At 47.3% G+C, this 15,109-nt stretch overlaps 1 protein-coding gene across 1 annotated transcript in view; it reads right to left on the reverse strand.

The window, feature by feature from the left end:
• Positions 1 to 13,504: 13,504 nt before the first annotated feature.
• The window catches only part of LARP6 (La ribonucleoprotein 6, translational regulator), a 14,466-nt gene continuing 12,861 nt past the window's right edge, over positions 13,505 to 15,109 (reverse strand). Inside the window, exon 3 of the mRNA XM_040493128.1 lies at positions 13,505 to 15,030. Within this exon, the coding sequence (XP_040349062.1) occupies positions 13,963 to 15,030 (1,068 nt within the window). The 3' untranslated portion in view covers positions 13,505 to 13,962. The remainder of the gene's footprint in view (positions 15,031 to 15,109) is intronic.

A 15,109-nucleotide genomic window follows, 5' to 3' on the forward strand; every position in this document is an offset into this window, starting at 1 on the left:
TGTGCTGACAGCTCAGAGCCTGGAGCCTGCATCGGATTCTGTCTCCCCCTCTCTCTGTCCCTCTCCTGCTTGTGCTCTGTATCTCTCTCTCTCTCAAGAATAAATATAAACATTAAAAAAGATTTTTTTTTAATGTTGTCACTAATTTTTCCAGCTTTTAGTAAAGTCCGATATATTTAAACTTTTTTAAATGCTTATTTATTTTTGAGAGAGAGAGACAGAGAGAGAGAGACAGAGAGATGGAGCTCAAGCAGGGGAGGGTCAGAGAGAGAGGGAGACACAGAATACGAAGCAGGCTCTGGCCTCCAAGCTGTCAGCACAGAGCCCAAGTCGGGGCTCATGAGTTCATGGCCTGGGCCCAAGTTGGATGCTTAAGTGACTGAGCCACCCAGGCGCCCCTGAAAGTCTGATATATTTATTCATGTTTGTGTGATGTTGTGAAGACAGCAAAAGACACATTAGTCTGTCTTCATTGGCACGTAGGTCATTATTCAGGAAGTAACAAGATGCCGGGGGTGGCCTGCCCAGGGTTGACCTGAGTCGGGCCCACACAGAACCCAGAGCACCGGGAGGAAAACAGGCCTCAGAGGGGCTGAAGCCAGGGAAAGTCGGACATGGGAGAAGGGAGACAACCCGCATTTCTCTCCCAGATATAGAGGGAGGTGACCCTTAAGATAGAGGGGAAAGCCATTCCTTCGGCTACACCATAAATTCCTTCACTGTCAAGGTAAAGGCGGAAGAGAAGCTTGACTCAGAGGACGGATCTCAACATGTGATTGGTAACTGAGTTAGTTTGGGGTAACGCCAGGATACTCAAGCAGAGACTTCCCATGGCTATGAGGACATAAATGGTAAGGAGAACGTGGACAATGTAAGACCAGAGGTGAAAATCGGAGAATCTAAGCAATATGAAACACTTCCAAAACCGAGACTCTAGAGGGGCAAGGGTCACTGATGTCCCCAAGGCTACAGCACTACTTGACCTGAGGTCTGTGACTTGAGCTCACCTCTCCTGACCCCCAATTCAGGTCTTGTATGTGTTGTCCTTTTCCCCAGGGGTCATCTTAATCCTGGTAATTTGAGCATTGACCACGGTGAATACGTGAAAGACCGTGTGTGGAATGTTCCGGGGCACTCACTGACCCATACTCTTTCACTGGGTTTTCTGGCGCTGATTAAAGGTAAGTTTTATTTTCCGTCTTTCAAAAATCTATTTTTGGTTTTGTTTGTTTGTTTGTTTTCATTTTTTTTAATTTTTTTTTTAAATTTTTTTTTCAAGGTTTATTTATTTTTGGGACAGAGAGAGACAGAGCATGAACGGGGGAGGGGCAGAGAGAGAGGGAGACACAGAATCGGAAACAGGCTCCAGGCTCTGAGCCGTCAGCCCAGAGCCCGATGCGGGGCTCGAACTCACGGACCGCGAGATCGTGACCTGGCCGAAGTCGGACGCTTAACCAACTGCGCCACCCAGGCGCCCCTGTTTGTTTGTTTTTAAGTAGACTGATGACCAATGTTTGTGCGGGCAGAGTTAAATCTGAGTCAGGACTCTCCCTTTGATTTCAATGTACTCAAAGACTTTAGGACAGCGAAGTGTATCAAATGGTTTCCATTTAAAAGGGAACTTGAAATTGAGCCATGGAGCTTGGCTGCGGTCCTCATGCTAAGTGATCCCAATGGAGGCAGGCCTAACCCTTTCATCAAGGAGACATTTGCCCATGACCAAGGTGACCAGGGTTTAGAGGGGGAGAAAAAAAGCAGGAAAGAGGTGCAGAAATGTCCAGGAACCAAATGAAATGCCCCCTTTGAATGGGAACTGGCTACCACGGGACAGCAGAAAGGAAGGAGTCAAGGATTCTCAGAGCTCCGGCTTATATCTCTCTCTCTTTCCCTCTCTCTCCAACAGGATGAACGTCTCCGTAGCCATTTTGTCAGCCTGGACTTGGGGGTTTGGGTTGGCGATCTGCCGCCAGCCACAGGGCCCAGCAAACAGACACCACGATTGGTTTTCGAGAATCATCTCTTTTCTGCATTAGATGAGAAGCCACCTAAATAAGTGGTGACTCATGGGCCTCCCAACAGCCTTGACTACACTCATGTTCCAGTGTTTTCTGAGGTCAGAGTGCCAGCCCTTCCCAGGATGCTCTGTTCTCCATGGGTAAGCCTCACTTGTGCGTGAGGAGTCAGGATAACAAAGAAACCAGTCGCAGGGAGGCGTTCAAACTTGTGTAAGCCTCCTGAGCGGTGTGTTTATAGCAACAGGGCCCAAGCCGTGAGCTGGGGGAAGCTGGCAATAAAGCTTCTGTGGTCTGGATCAGGTCGCCCTGTACCTGGGACCCTCTGAAAGCCTGGAGACACCACATTTGTTTATTCTGAGAAGGAAGGCCAAGAAAACACATTGGAAGAAGCGTGTCCCTGCATCACCAGAGTTAGCCAGACAAGGAAATTCTGTCTAACCGCAAGACAAGAACGGCATTTTAAAATTTCCAACGTTTATTTATTTTTGGGACAGAGACAGAGCATGAACGGGCGAGGGGCAGAGAGAGAGGGAGACCCAGAATCGGAAACAGGCTCCAGGCTCCGAGCCATCGGCCCAGAGCCCGACGCGGGGCTCGAACTCCCGGACCGCGAGATCGTGACCTGGCTGAAGTCGGACGCTTAACCGACTGCGCCACCCAGGCGCCCTAGAACGGCATTTTAATAGCAAACTGTTTTCTTCCCCTTCCCATTCCTCGGTCCCAGTCAAATGTTCCCATTATTTGGACCTCTCCTCTTAAGGTCTGATCACTTTCCTTTTTAATTAATCATTTTGAGAAAGGAGAAAAGCCCTTTTCCGTAGCTCGCTAGTGTGCGTCCATTCTCCGCATAGCAGCAGGGACGATCTTTAAGAAGCTCAGATTCGAATCCAGGTGTTTCTATGGCTCTCCCCGGGCTGGTCTTGCCCACCTGTCCGACCTCGCTGACCTCGCTGACCTCACTGTGTTTGCCATGCGCTCCCCCTGGATTTTCGATCTCCAGCCACACTAGCCTTTGGCTCATTCACCGAGGACTTCAGGATTGGGGGTGGCGGTGGGGGTGGGGCAGGGATCAGCTGCATATACACCTGAAACCACCCACCAGTCATTTTTATTGCTTAAAAACTTTTACGTACAGTACACTTTGCTTTGGATGTCGTACAGTTCAATGAAGTTTTCCACACGTACAGATACTTGTAATCACTACCGCAAACGGGATACGAAAGAATTCCAACACCCCAAAGAATTGCCCCATGCTTCTTCTTTGTCCTTGCTTCCTGTCCACCCCCCGGCAACCGCTGATCTGGTCCTAGAGCTCAGCCTTCTTCAGACTGTCATATGAAGGCAGCCGTACAACAGAGAATCTTTTGAGACTGGCTCCTTTCACCTAGCCTAACGCATTTGGGATTCTCCCACATTGTCGCGTGTGGCGAGGTTGCGCAAGTTGCGTGTTCCTAATCTTTGCCGAGTGGTGTTCCGTTGTATGGCTGTATCCCAGGCTTGTTTGTTCTCTCCAGTGACCCACGAAAGAAGATTTGAGTAGTTTCCAATTTGGAGCAGTTACGAAGAACGCTGCTATTAAACATGAGTGTACAGGTTTTTGTGTGAGTGTGCTTTCACGTCTATAGTAAATACCTACAGATGAGATTCCCGGGTCAAATGGTTAAGTATCTGTTTAACTTTGTAAGGAAACGTCAAACTGTTCTTCTGAGCCCCTGTCCTGTGCCGTACTGCATGTCACCAGCCCCACGTGAGAGCCCACTTACTCTACATCCTTGCCAATGCTTTGTATTATCAGAGTTTCTGGATTAGCCTTCCTAGTGTATATGTAATGGTATCTAACTGTGATTTGTAATTTGCGTTTCCCTAAGAGCTAGTGATGTGAAGGGCTGTCTATATGCTCATTTGCCATCTATACATTTTCTTCCATGAGGTGCATGTTCAAATCTTCTGGCCACTTAAACAATTTGGGTTGTTTTTCTTTCTTATTGTTGAGTTTTGAGAGCTCTTTATATATTCTGGATACAAGTCTGTTGCTTATCTTTTCATTCTCTTCACAGTGTCTTCCACAGAGCAAAAGATTTTCATTCAAGGAATTCCAATTTATAACTTTTTTTTTTTTAAAGAATCTTGTTTTGTTATCCAAGAGCACAAAGAGTTTCTTTTTGTTTTTTGTTTTTTTTTTTTGGAGGGGGGGTTGTTTTTATTTAAAAAAAATTTTTTTTAATGTTTATTTATTTTTGAGACAGACAGAGACAGAGCATGAACGGGGGAGGGTCAGAGAGAGATGGAGACACAGAATCTGACAGGCTCCAGGCTCTGAGCTGTCAGCACAGAGCCCGACGCGGGGCTCGAACTCACGGACTGTGAGATCGTGACCTGAGCCGAAGTCAGCTGCTCAACTGACTGAGCCACCCAGGCGCCCCTGTTTTTACTTTTAAAACACACAGCACAGAGCCCGATGCAGGGCTTGAACTCATGACCCTGAGATCAAGACCTGAGCTGAGATCCAGAGTCAGACATTTAGTTCTATAATTCATTTTCAGCTATTTTCTGTATACGTTGGGAGGCATAAGTTGAGGTTCAAACCTTCCACGTGAAGATCCAGTAGTTCCAGCACCATCAGCTGAAAAGACAATTGAGTTGCTTTCATACGTTTGTCCAAACTTTGAACAGACACTTCACACAAAAAAATATATGGATGACAAGCATGTGAGAAGATCTTCCACATAAGGAAAAGATCTTCAGTGTTAGGAAAGCGCAAATGAAAACCACAATGAGGGGATGCCTGGGTGGCGCAGTCGGTTAAGCGTCCGACTTCAGCCAGGTCACGATCTCGCGGTCCGTGAGTTCGAGCCCCGCGTCGGGCTCTGGGCTGATGGCTCAGAGCCTGGAGCCTGTTTCCGATTCTGTGTCTCCCTCTCTCTCTGCCCCTCCCCCGTTCATGCTCTGTCTCTCTCTGTCCCAAAAATAAATAAAAAACGTTGAAAAAAAAATTTTTTTTAATAATATATATTAAAATCAGATAGTGTGAGTCTTCCAACTTGTTCTTTTATTTTCAAAATTATTTTCTGTATTAGAAAAATGATGGATTTTTATATGTTGACCTACTCCATGACCTCACTAAACACACTTGATTGTTCTAGAACTCGATTCCTCCTTTTTGTTTATACAATAATATCATCTGTGATGGGGGACAGTTTTATTTCTTCCGTTTCATCTGAATGCCTTCATGTCTTGTCTTCTTATGCTTGATGGGATTTCCAGGACAATATGGAACAGTTGTGGTCAGAGCTGACATCCTTCACTCTTCACGTAAGAAAGACACCCAGACAGCAAGTTCGTCTTAATGTGATGCAAGAGGGATACACAGTCAGCTATGAAGTATTCTTTTTTTAAAAACCATTTTTATAATGTTTATTTATTTTTGAGAGAGAGACAGCATAAGCAGGGAGAGGCAGAGAGAGAGACACACACACAGAGACCGAAGCAGGCTCCAGGCTCCGAGCTGTCAGCACGGAGCCCAACGCGGGGGTCGAACCCACGATCTGTGAGATCAGGACCTGAGCCGAAGTCGGACACTCCACTGACTGAGCCACTCAGGCGCCCCCAGCTATGTGGTATTCTTGACAAAAACTCGAGCCGAGACTAGGGAATGCCAAACAACTCAGTGATCAAGACAAACAACATTTTCATGCAATATTTTCAAAAATCAAAATTAAGGTTAAAAAACAAATTCACCATGAACAAAATATCAGAATTTCAAATAAAGACGGAATCAGTGTTTACTGGGTTTTCCTTTGCCTCAGTTTCCATTATGGCTCAGTTCTGCTGCTGATCTTGTCCTGGTCTAGAGTCAAGATCTAATGACCATTTTGCAGAAAATGTAGCGAGAGAAGAAATGTTGAGTGATGACCGGTTTCTTCAATAACTAAATTGCAGGGAAAAAAACAAAGTTGGGGTCCCAGAGTGGTAGTTACACAGACATGTTCACTTTATGGTAGGTACTTCAGCAAGTTACATCCTTACGATATGTGTACTTTTCAACAGTATGTTGTACAGTGATAAAAATGTTTGGAAGATGGGGGAAAAAAGCACTTAAATTCAAACAGTTACTTAGTTCAGGTGATTAGATTATAGATATTTATATAATTTTATTTTTAATAACATAAAGTGTTTTTTTAATGTATTGTTTAATACAATGTAATTATTTTAGAATGTTTAGCAATTATTTTATAATATATAATTTTATGGGGCCCCTGGGTGGCTCAGTCGGTTAAGCATCTGACTGACTCAGGTCATGATCTCACGGTTCACAAATTCGAGCCCTGCATCCGGCTCTGTGCTGAGAGCTTGGAGCCTGGAGCATGCTTCAGATTCTGTGTATCCCTCTCTCTCTGACCCTCCTCCGCTCACGCTCTGTCTCTCTCTCTCTCTCAGAAATAAGTAAAGATTAAAAAAAAACCCTTATTTATAATATATAATTTTATAATTGTATGCTATATAACTTATATAGCTGTAATTACTATAAAGCATCTATGTCATATTGTTATATAATTTTATTTTATTTTATTTTTTTTTTAATTTTTTTTTCAATGTTTATTTATTTTTGGGACAGAGAGAGACAGAGCATGAACGGGGGAGGGGCAGAGAGAGAGGGAGACACAGAATCGGAAACAGGCTCCAGGCTCTGAGCCATCAGCCCAGAGCCTGACGCGGGGCTCGAACTCACGGAGCGCGAGATCGTGACCTGGCTGAAGTCGGACGCTTAACCGACTGCGCCACCCAGGCGCCCCTATAATTTTATAATCTATACAATATAAATTATGAATTATAAATGTATTTAAGCAAAAGTTTTAGAAAATCTTATCTGGCCTTTAATCGTTAGAGATGTATACTGAAGTATGCAGGGGTGGCTGTTTGTGTTTATATTTTTTATAATCTGTTTATTTATTTTGTTTTATTTTATTTTTAAATATTTTAGCAATTAAATCCAGAAACGTTGCCCTGAAAAACAGAAAAAGGTAAAACATATTTTAGCAGGGGTGCCTGGTGGCTCAGTCGGTCATGATCTCATGGTCTGTGAGTTCGAGCCTCGCGTGGGGCTCTATGCTGATGGCTCGAAGCCTGCTTTGAGTTCTGTGTCTTCCTCTCTCTCTGCCCCTGCCCTGCTCAGACTCTCTCTCTCTCTCAAAAATGAATAAACATTTAAAAAATATTTTACTAAAAGAAGAAGGAGGTGGGGGGAGGAGAAGAAGAAGAAGAAAGGAAGGAAGAAAAGGGCCAAATGAAGCAAATGAAGAAAAATTAGTAATTGTTGAATCTGAGGAACATATTAATAAGATTTTCTCATACTCTCTGCTTTTACATTTGCTTGAAAGTTTTTCCTCATAAAATTAAAAATAAATAAGATAGCCTTTCACCCCACCTGCTGTCATTTTTTTATTTTTTATTTTAAAAAAAAAATTTTTTTTTCCAACATTTATTTATTTTTGGGACAGAGAGAGACAGAGCATGAATGGGCGAGGGGCAGAGAGAGAGGGAGGCACAGAATCGGAAACAGGCTCCGGGCTCTGAGCCATCAGCCCAGAGCCCGACGCGGGGCTCGAACTCCCGGACCGCGAGATCGTGACCTGGCTGAAGTCGGACGCTTAACCGACTGCGCCACCCAGGCGCCCCCCACCTGCTGTCATTTTATACCCCATTATCTCGTTTCATGTTTCCTAAACTATTACCTGAAATTATCTTGTTCATTGGTGTATTGCCTGCCCCCTTCCAGAAGAATGTAAACACCACGAAAGCAGAGTACATATGAGTCTTATTCCCTCCTGTATTCTCAGCAGCTAAAACAGTTTAAAACAATGAACTTTATCAGCATCCCACATCTAATACGATTTCTCTAACAGGTGAAGTGTTGTAGTTGAGGGTATTTTAGTTTCGATATTATTTTAAGAACGATCTCAATACAGTCTTGCTTTTTCTGCCAAAGGGATCCCAGCTCTTCACACAGGGGTCCCAGCTCATTTCTCCTTGGAGGGTCGGCCAGATTTTGATGGATGCAGAACTGAAATCCCCCTCGGGAGTTCTCCGCAATCGTTTCATGGCCCTTGAATCTGTTTATTTCCAAACTGTAATGGCGACAAAACCCAGCACTTTATTTGACCTACTGTTGAGTTCCCCTGTGAAGTTGTTAGTTTCAAAGAACTTTGGTCTGATAGCTCCGTCTTCCTTAAAGTGTTTTAGGGCTCTACGAGACAAAGAACAGATGTTGCACTCTACCAACCTGCAGTTACCAGCCTCTGATCAGTTCTCAAGGTCGGTCAGCTTCTCCATCTTGTGAAGAGGCTGCTCAAGTCAGAACAAGCAAGTTTCTCTTCCCAAACGGAGCTCGTTTAAAGTAAAAGCACAGTGGAAGTTTCTTATAGTTCTTGCGTTTAAAGACTGAACAAATCTGCTTGTCTGTCTCATTGATTTTATTTTGTGGTTGTCGGTTTGTGGACGTGTGGCATTAGGAGAATCGTTTGGGGATCAAGAAAATATTTATTCATGTTCATAAAGCTTCGTATCTGCTTCTTCTCTCAAGTCTGCGCCGTGGCCACATGTGATGAGATATGAGAGACTCAAGTACATTTGTATTACTGAATTCACCTGGGCGTTTGTTGACTAGGTTGGCCCTACAGAGTGTATTCCAGGTGTTTTGGGATGCGACCATCACCCTCATTTTGCATACAAAGCAGGCAGCTTTGGTGATCCCTTGGTCCTGACTTCTGAAGATTCCTACTGGCCCTTGGCCTCCATCCTTAAGCTCCTCTCCATTTTTCTTAGGTGCTCCCCTTCTCAGATTCCTCAGAGTTTAGAGCTCAAGAGTCTCCACCCCTGACTTAATCATACAGAACGCGCTTTTCCATACCTTCTGTTGGAACCTACAGATACTCCAAGATATATTCCAGGGCCAGAGTATTTCAGGACAGGTGGAGTTCTCAAACAGTGCCGAATCACAGAGCTCTTGGGATCTTTACGGCCTGTGAGAGGATTTGCTTGGATGTTTGGAAACACTGAATTATAAAGTCACATCGCACTGTAGATTTTTTTAAACTGGGGGAAATCAGTTTTTACTCATTTTCCATTCAACAAATATTTCCTGAGCTCCAGCCATGGGCCAGGCAGTATTAAGATGATTTGAGATCTATGGTTCCTACTTCATGGTTCATGATCCAGCAAGGAAATGGTAGATAAACAATTGACTATAATGTGAAAACACTAATGCCCTTGAGAAGTCTTGCCCCTTCTTCTTAAGTTAGGATGAATTCATTGCCGAGAGTTTTAGTGGATGTGTTTTTTGGAGCAGTGTCTATATTCCAGGATGGTATGAAGTGCTTTCCTATATTACCCCCTCTAATCCTTACAAGAGCACTGATGTAGGGTATTATCATCCTCACTTTACAGGCGAGGAAACCGAAGCTTACAGAGATGGGATAGTCCTCACAGTTTGGCAAGTCGTCTTAAAAACTAGGGTCTCTTTTTTTTCCCCAACTGTGGGAGTATAAGCTGGACTCTATGCCCGTGCCTGGTTATGAAGGCCATGTCTCCGTGTGGACACCAGAGGGCGATGAGAGAGAGAGCAAAGCAACGGAAGGAATTTGCCTCTGGGGCCACCTCTCCGAAGTCACAGCAAATTGACCTTCTCAAACTCGTCTTTGAAGATGCGCGGTGCTGAGAGGGCAGATCTGAACCTCCTGCACATTCCGGTCACAGATAAGGGCAAGGATCACTTAGGATTCATCTTCTGTCTAAAGCACGTCAGCTCGCTGCTGCTTCTACTCATAGTATGGAACGTTTGTGGAATTCAATTGGATGTTTTGTACAGTCACAAGACACATGTCTTGCTTGCTTCTGCTCCTCCCATAGCTGATTCCAAATCAGGGGTGTTGTGCAAACAGCTGCTCAACGAGAAACTGCTCCAAGTGAAAGCAGCTCCGTTCACCCGTTGGGCTGGCCACGTGCCCCACCACCCCATTTGTTCCAACACCCGGAACACTGTGTGGCTGGTGTGGCCTCTGCTCCATGGGCAGCCTGCCAAAGGACTGATCCGTCAACATGACGGTCATCCTGAGGGATGCTTCGTGAAGACAAAGTACTCAGGCTATAGCCTCCAGGGGTACCTTTCCATTAAGGGAACGTGCTCTCACCAGGATGGAAGCCAGCGTCGGGGAATAAGAAATTGACATTCCCTGTTTCAATCCGTTCCTCCTTAGAGCTTTGTCGTTAGTTTCTCGGGGGCTTTTCCATCCTGTTTACAGCTCACAACGAATAGGATATGTGGCTGAGGACGACTGGAGAAAGCTAGCTCTCATTTTAAGGGAAGTCTTTAAAAATAATCAATGACCAATGTGTCTTCAAAGAGTACTTTTTCATATGTTTCAGTCCCATGTGGCCGAAACCAAATAGAGCCGTTTTCAACCCAGCCACACCCTGGAGTGACGCATTAGTAAACGAGAACAGGCAGGAACCCATTTCTGGATATGAAGCTGGCCTGTCAGCTCAGGAGGTGACCCCACAGTCCCACGGGTTGTAGATCGACTGAGCTAAGGTTCCGAGAACCTTACCCCCAAGATACACGGCACAGCAGGGGATGCGAGGCAGTTAGGCCCCCACTCTGCGCTTAGGGAAAAGGCAGCCAGCATTTTTTTTTTTTTTTAAGTGAGGAAGTGATGCAAACAGAATTCTACATAAGTAAGATGGCTTTGGTGGCATTACGGGATAGGTTAAAGAGAGGATTACAGCCAGGGAGAGCTTGAGAGGACAGATGAACGGAAGTAAGTGCTTGGGGACGGGAGCAAATAAGAAACAATTGAGGGCTGGAACTCACAGCTCGGAATTGTCGATTGAACGTGGGCAGTGGAGAAGGAGAAGGTATACATAGGACATCCTCACGTTCCCTGAGCGTTTACCGTGTGCAAGTTGCTCAGCATTTTACGGGTCTAAACGCATTTAATTTTGGCAAACCGTATGAGATAGGAACGATGATCCTCCGCCTTTTACAGGAGAAGAAACTGACACTCAGAGAGGCTAAGTCATTGGTCAACGTTCACTAGGATTTGAACCTAGGCCGTTGGACTCCAGAACCTGCCCCCTTCACAGAGGCCACGCGGTCTCTTCCCGTCTGGGGGACGTGAAAGCCAGACATACTGGCTGAGGTGGGAAGTCAGGAGGAGCAGATATGCATGGGGTGGGGGGTGGGGGGTAGACAAGGTGGTATTTGGACACGTGTCGCACTAGGATGTTCTGCCAGCCCTTCGATGGGAGGCGTCCAGCAGGCTTTGGGTCCCAAGGTGGAGAAGGAACTGGTTTTCATTAAAAATAATGAAACATCTGCAAAAATACTGTTGGCTGGGTTTCCCAGTCAAGCTATTCAAGAGAGTCCTGCTGGGCTAGCAAACAGGAAGCCCATGCCCCAGCTGAAGGTTTGGCCAGAGACTTAGAGGGGTCAGGTTCATCAGCAGGTGCTCCAGGGCTCCCTGCCACCGTGAGTGGGGGATGGGTGAAGTGCGCCCGGAGCTCCACGAAAAGAGAGAAAGCCCAAATCCTGAAAAAGAAGGAGAGGAGGGATGCCTCTAAGCCTTCCTCCATCTATTCCACATTCCTCCTCGTTCCGACAGATCAGGGCTTCTCAGTGCTGCCTGCCCAGTAAAGTCACCCAGGGAGTTTCGAATACCGCTCGTCCCCAGGCGTCACCCCAGGACCAAGGAAATCAGACTGTCTCAGGGTGGACACGGGCAGTTTTGAAAAGCTCTCTAGGTGATTCGAATGTGAGGCCAGGCTTGAGCACTAGGACAAGACAAGGAAGGTTGTCTTGGGGGGTGACCGGAGACCCAGGTAAAGACTAACACCTACAAAGTAGTTTCGGTTCATAAAGCACTCTCGCATACAGGCTTTGTTTCAGGAGCGTCTTACTGTCACCCCCTGGTTAGACGGGGGAATCACGAGTCAAAAAGAGAAATGACCTGCTCAGGGTCAGTTATTTACCAAAGAACCACGCCTACAACCCAACTCTGCTGACCTCCAATTCAGGGTTCCTTCACAAGACCACAGAGGGCAATACTGAGGACAGAAGGCCAAGTTCTTCTGTATTCACATAAAAAGGTGAGGGTGTAGGCATTTTTTTTTAAAGCAATCAGGATTGACAGGAGTGAATCTAAAAAACAGAGCGGCCGCTTGTGTGCTGGAGCATAAAGGGGGTGGAATAATCAGAATGTAGCCAGGCCAAGGAGAGGTCGTGAAGCCCAGATGTCCCCATGGCCCACGGGCAGGGAGGGGGCAGCTGGAGGGGAAGGGGCAGGGAGGGTGAGTGGGAGCACAGTGAGGGAGCCGGCCCAGGGAGGGGACTGAGGCTGGGCTGTGGCATTGCCCCGGGGGGGTGGGGGTTGGGGGTGGGCCTTTGGGCCACCTACAGCTAACAGCGGTGGAAATGGCAAATCTAAATAACTCCTGGAGGCATTTACCAGTTAATAGGTATTCTGGGACTGAAGGGACACACGGTCCTACCAAGCAGATAATAATCATCTGCTAATTTTTATAAAACGGTGTAATTAAACATATACTCTCCTTTTCCATTTCCACAATGGCCTGAGCTATTATCGTACCTCAGGGGCTTCAGCGTACGACTGGTGTAATAGTTCTCTTCCAGGGACACTGACAGAATAAATGAAAGAATGTGTCTAGCAAAACGCCTAGCACATAGGAGGTGCTGAATAAATACTAGCACCTTCTGTGGTTGCTTCTTTTTTGAACGTGGATGGTGAGGTTCAGGGATGCTGTGTACCATCTGGTGGCTAAGAGTATGGGCTCTGGAGCCAGACTGCTAAGGTTCAAGCCAGCTCTACTAACCTAGCCCTTAGGCCCTGGACAAGCTAGTTACCCACATAAAGTCTGTTTCTTCCGCTGTAAAAAGCGGATAATATCTGAAAGTTTCTTGCGTGGTTTGGGGGAGGGGGAATTAAATGAGATAATGCATGGAAAACTCTAAGCATAGTCCCTGGCGTCTAATCACCGTTCAATAACTGTCAACAAATTTCATTAAACGGCACTTGTCTAAACTCCCCCAAAGGGCAAGTGGATAAGCCAATGCTAAAATCCAGGCCACTGCTCCTTCTGCTACATCAGAAGCTGCCAGTGACAATGGACATTCACCAAGGAAAAGGAGCCAGCCTGGGGACCGTGTCCAGAGAGCTTGGTCTTTACTAAGCTGCCTCTGCCCGGGTAGGATTCACTGTGACGAAGAGACGTGGTGCTCTCATATCTGCACAAACTCTGCCGACCTCTCAGGCTGCTGGAGCCTCAAGGAGAGCCCCAGGGCTGCCCTGGGCAGGACCTCCAAGAGATGCGTCTCCGTTAAGCTCCTCAGGGCCTCCTGACATACCACCCACAGCCTTGTCAGAGGGGCACAGACTTCTGTCAGACACGATCTAGGACTTCAGAGGCAGGACTCCCAGTCGGATGTTTTATTATTTATTGACTTGACAGGAAATATACATTTGGTCCCATGAGACACCATGCTACCGGCTTAACGAGTTGCCATTACACAACAGAGCTCCTGGGGGTCCTCAGGAAGCTCTTGCATGGCCAGCCGAGGTCAGCTCAGTCACCGCAGGCAGGAGCTCTGTCCTGAGGAAGAGACCCACCGCCCGACCCACCCTGGAGGAGCCTCTGTCCCACAGCTCTGCGGAGCCGCAACATTCATATACGTTGGGCATCATCAAAATAAAGGTCATGCTGGTTGTTCTGAACTAGAAGGTGCTCTTAAAACCATGGCGTAGCGGACAACCTATGTACATTACAAATATATAAATTAAGAGGTCTACACGTATACAAAATCTGTCAAAGGGGACCTAATCGCATTCTGTATCATGCCAGGTATCTTGATGGAGCGGGTATTAAAAATAGAAGGTATTTATACACAGGCCCTGCCCCTCTCGTGTCCTCCGTGGAACCCTCTGGTGTTGTCAGGGCCTCTGGGCAACCTCAGCACCCCCACAGGTAACCCATCGGCAGTCTGCATCCTCCGAGACAGCAGGGGACTCGCCCCGGGGCTCTTCTCCTGTGTCCCCATCTCGGCCTGGCGGCGCCTCCGAACCCAGGGGCTGCCGGAGGGAGTGATGCTGCTGTCGGAGGAATAATCCGTGCACTTGCGAAAGATCTCAGGGCTGGCGCTACAGTTCAGCCTCCCTTCCTCGGCCAGAGGGGATTTTCTGGAAACGCCTTTGCGTTGAGCCAAGGGGCTGCTCCAGGGACTGGAGCACGGGGAGGCGTTGGGGCTCAGAAAGAGATTCTGGTGGCCAGCAGGGCTGAGCTTGGTGGTGACCACGTGCCGCCGGCCGGCCATGGGGGACGTGGGGTTGCTCTCGGGGTCGGAGGAGCTGTTGGCAGAAGACTCGTCACCCATGTATTGAAGCTCCTCGACTCTCTTGTTTAGGGACTTGTTCAGGTGGATGCTCGCGGTGGGCTCCTCATCCTGGTTCTTGTCTTTGGGAGGTTTCTTTTTGGGTGGCTTCATCCCAATCAGGACGGCTTTCATGTTCTCCCTGCCCTGAGATTCCGTGACCATGAACTCATGCGCTCTGATGGCCGCCTCCACCTCCTCGAACTCCACGATGGCGCACTCCTGGGTCCCCACCTGGCTGTACCGGCTGCTGACCCTCCGGATGTCAGGGGGCAGCTCCCTCCCGGGCTTGAGGATCCGCACTGACGAGATGACTCCGAAGGTCCCGAAGAGCTTGAGCAGGTGTTCCATCACCTTCTCCTGCACCCTTCCATTCTTCTGGGGCGTGGCCAGGGCCCAGAGCTTGGGGGACAGGTAGAGATCGTAGACCAGGAGCATCTTGCTTGGCAGGTTCTCGTTGGGGAAGAGCGGGACGGGGGTGGTCCTCCTCACCTTCCGGTGGTCCTCATTCAACTCGAGGCTCATCGAGTACTTCAAGGCGTGTGCCGTGGTTCTCCAGTCCCGGGTCAGGTGTTTCACCTGAAGAAGACAAACCAACCTCTGAAATGGTACCTATCGTCTTTGCCCCTCTTGTGTCCTCTATAATCTCCCTCCCCTG

Source organism: Herpailurus yagouaroundi, unplaced genomic scaffold (genome assembly GCF_014898765.1).
Source record: "Herpailurus yagouaroundi ecotype Mexico unplaced genomic scaffold, PumYag 184, whole genome shotgun sequence".
NCBI classification, from domain to species: domain Eukaryota; kingdom Metazoa; phylum Chordata; class Mammalia; order Carnivora; family Felidae; genus Herpailurus; species Herpailurus yagouaroundi.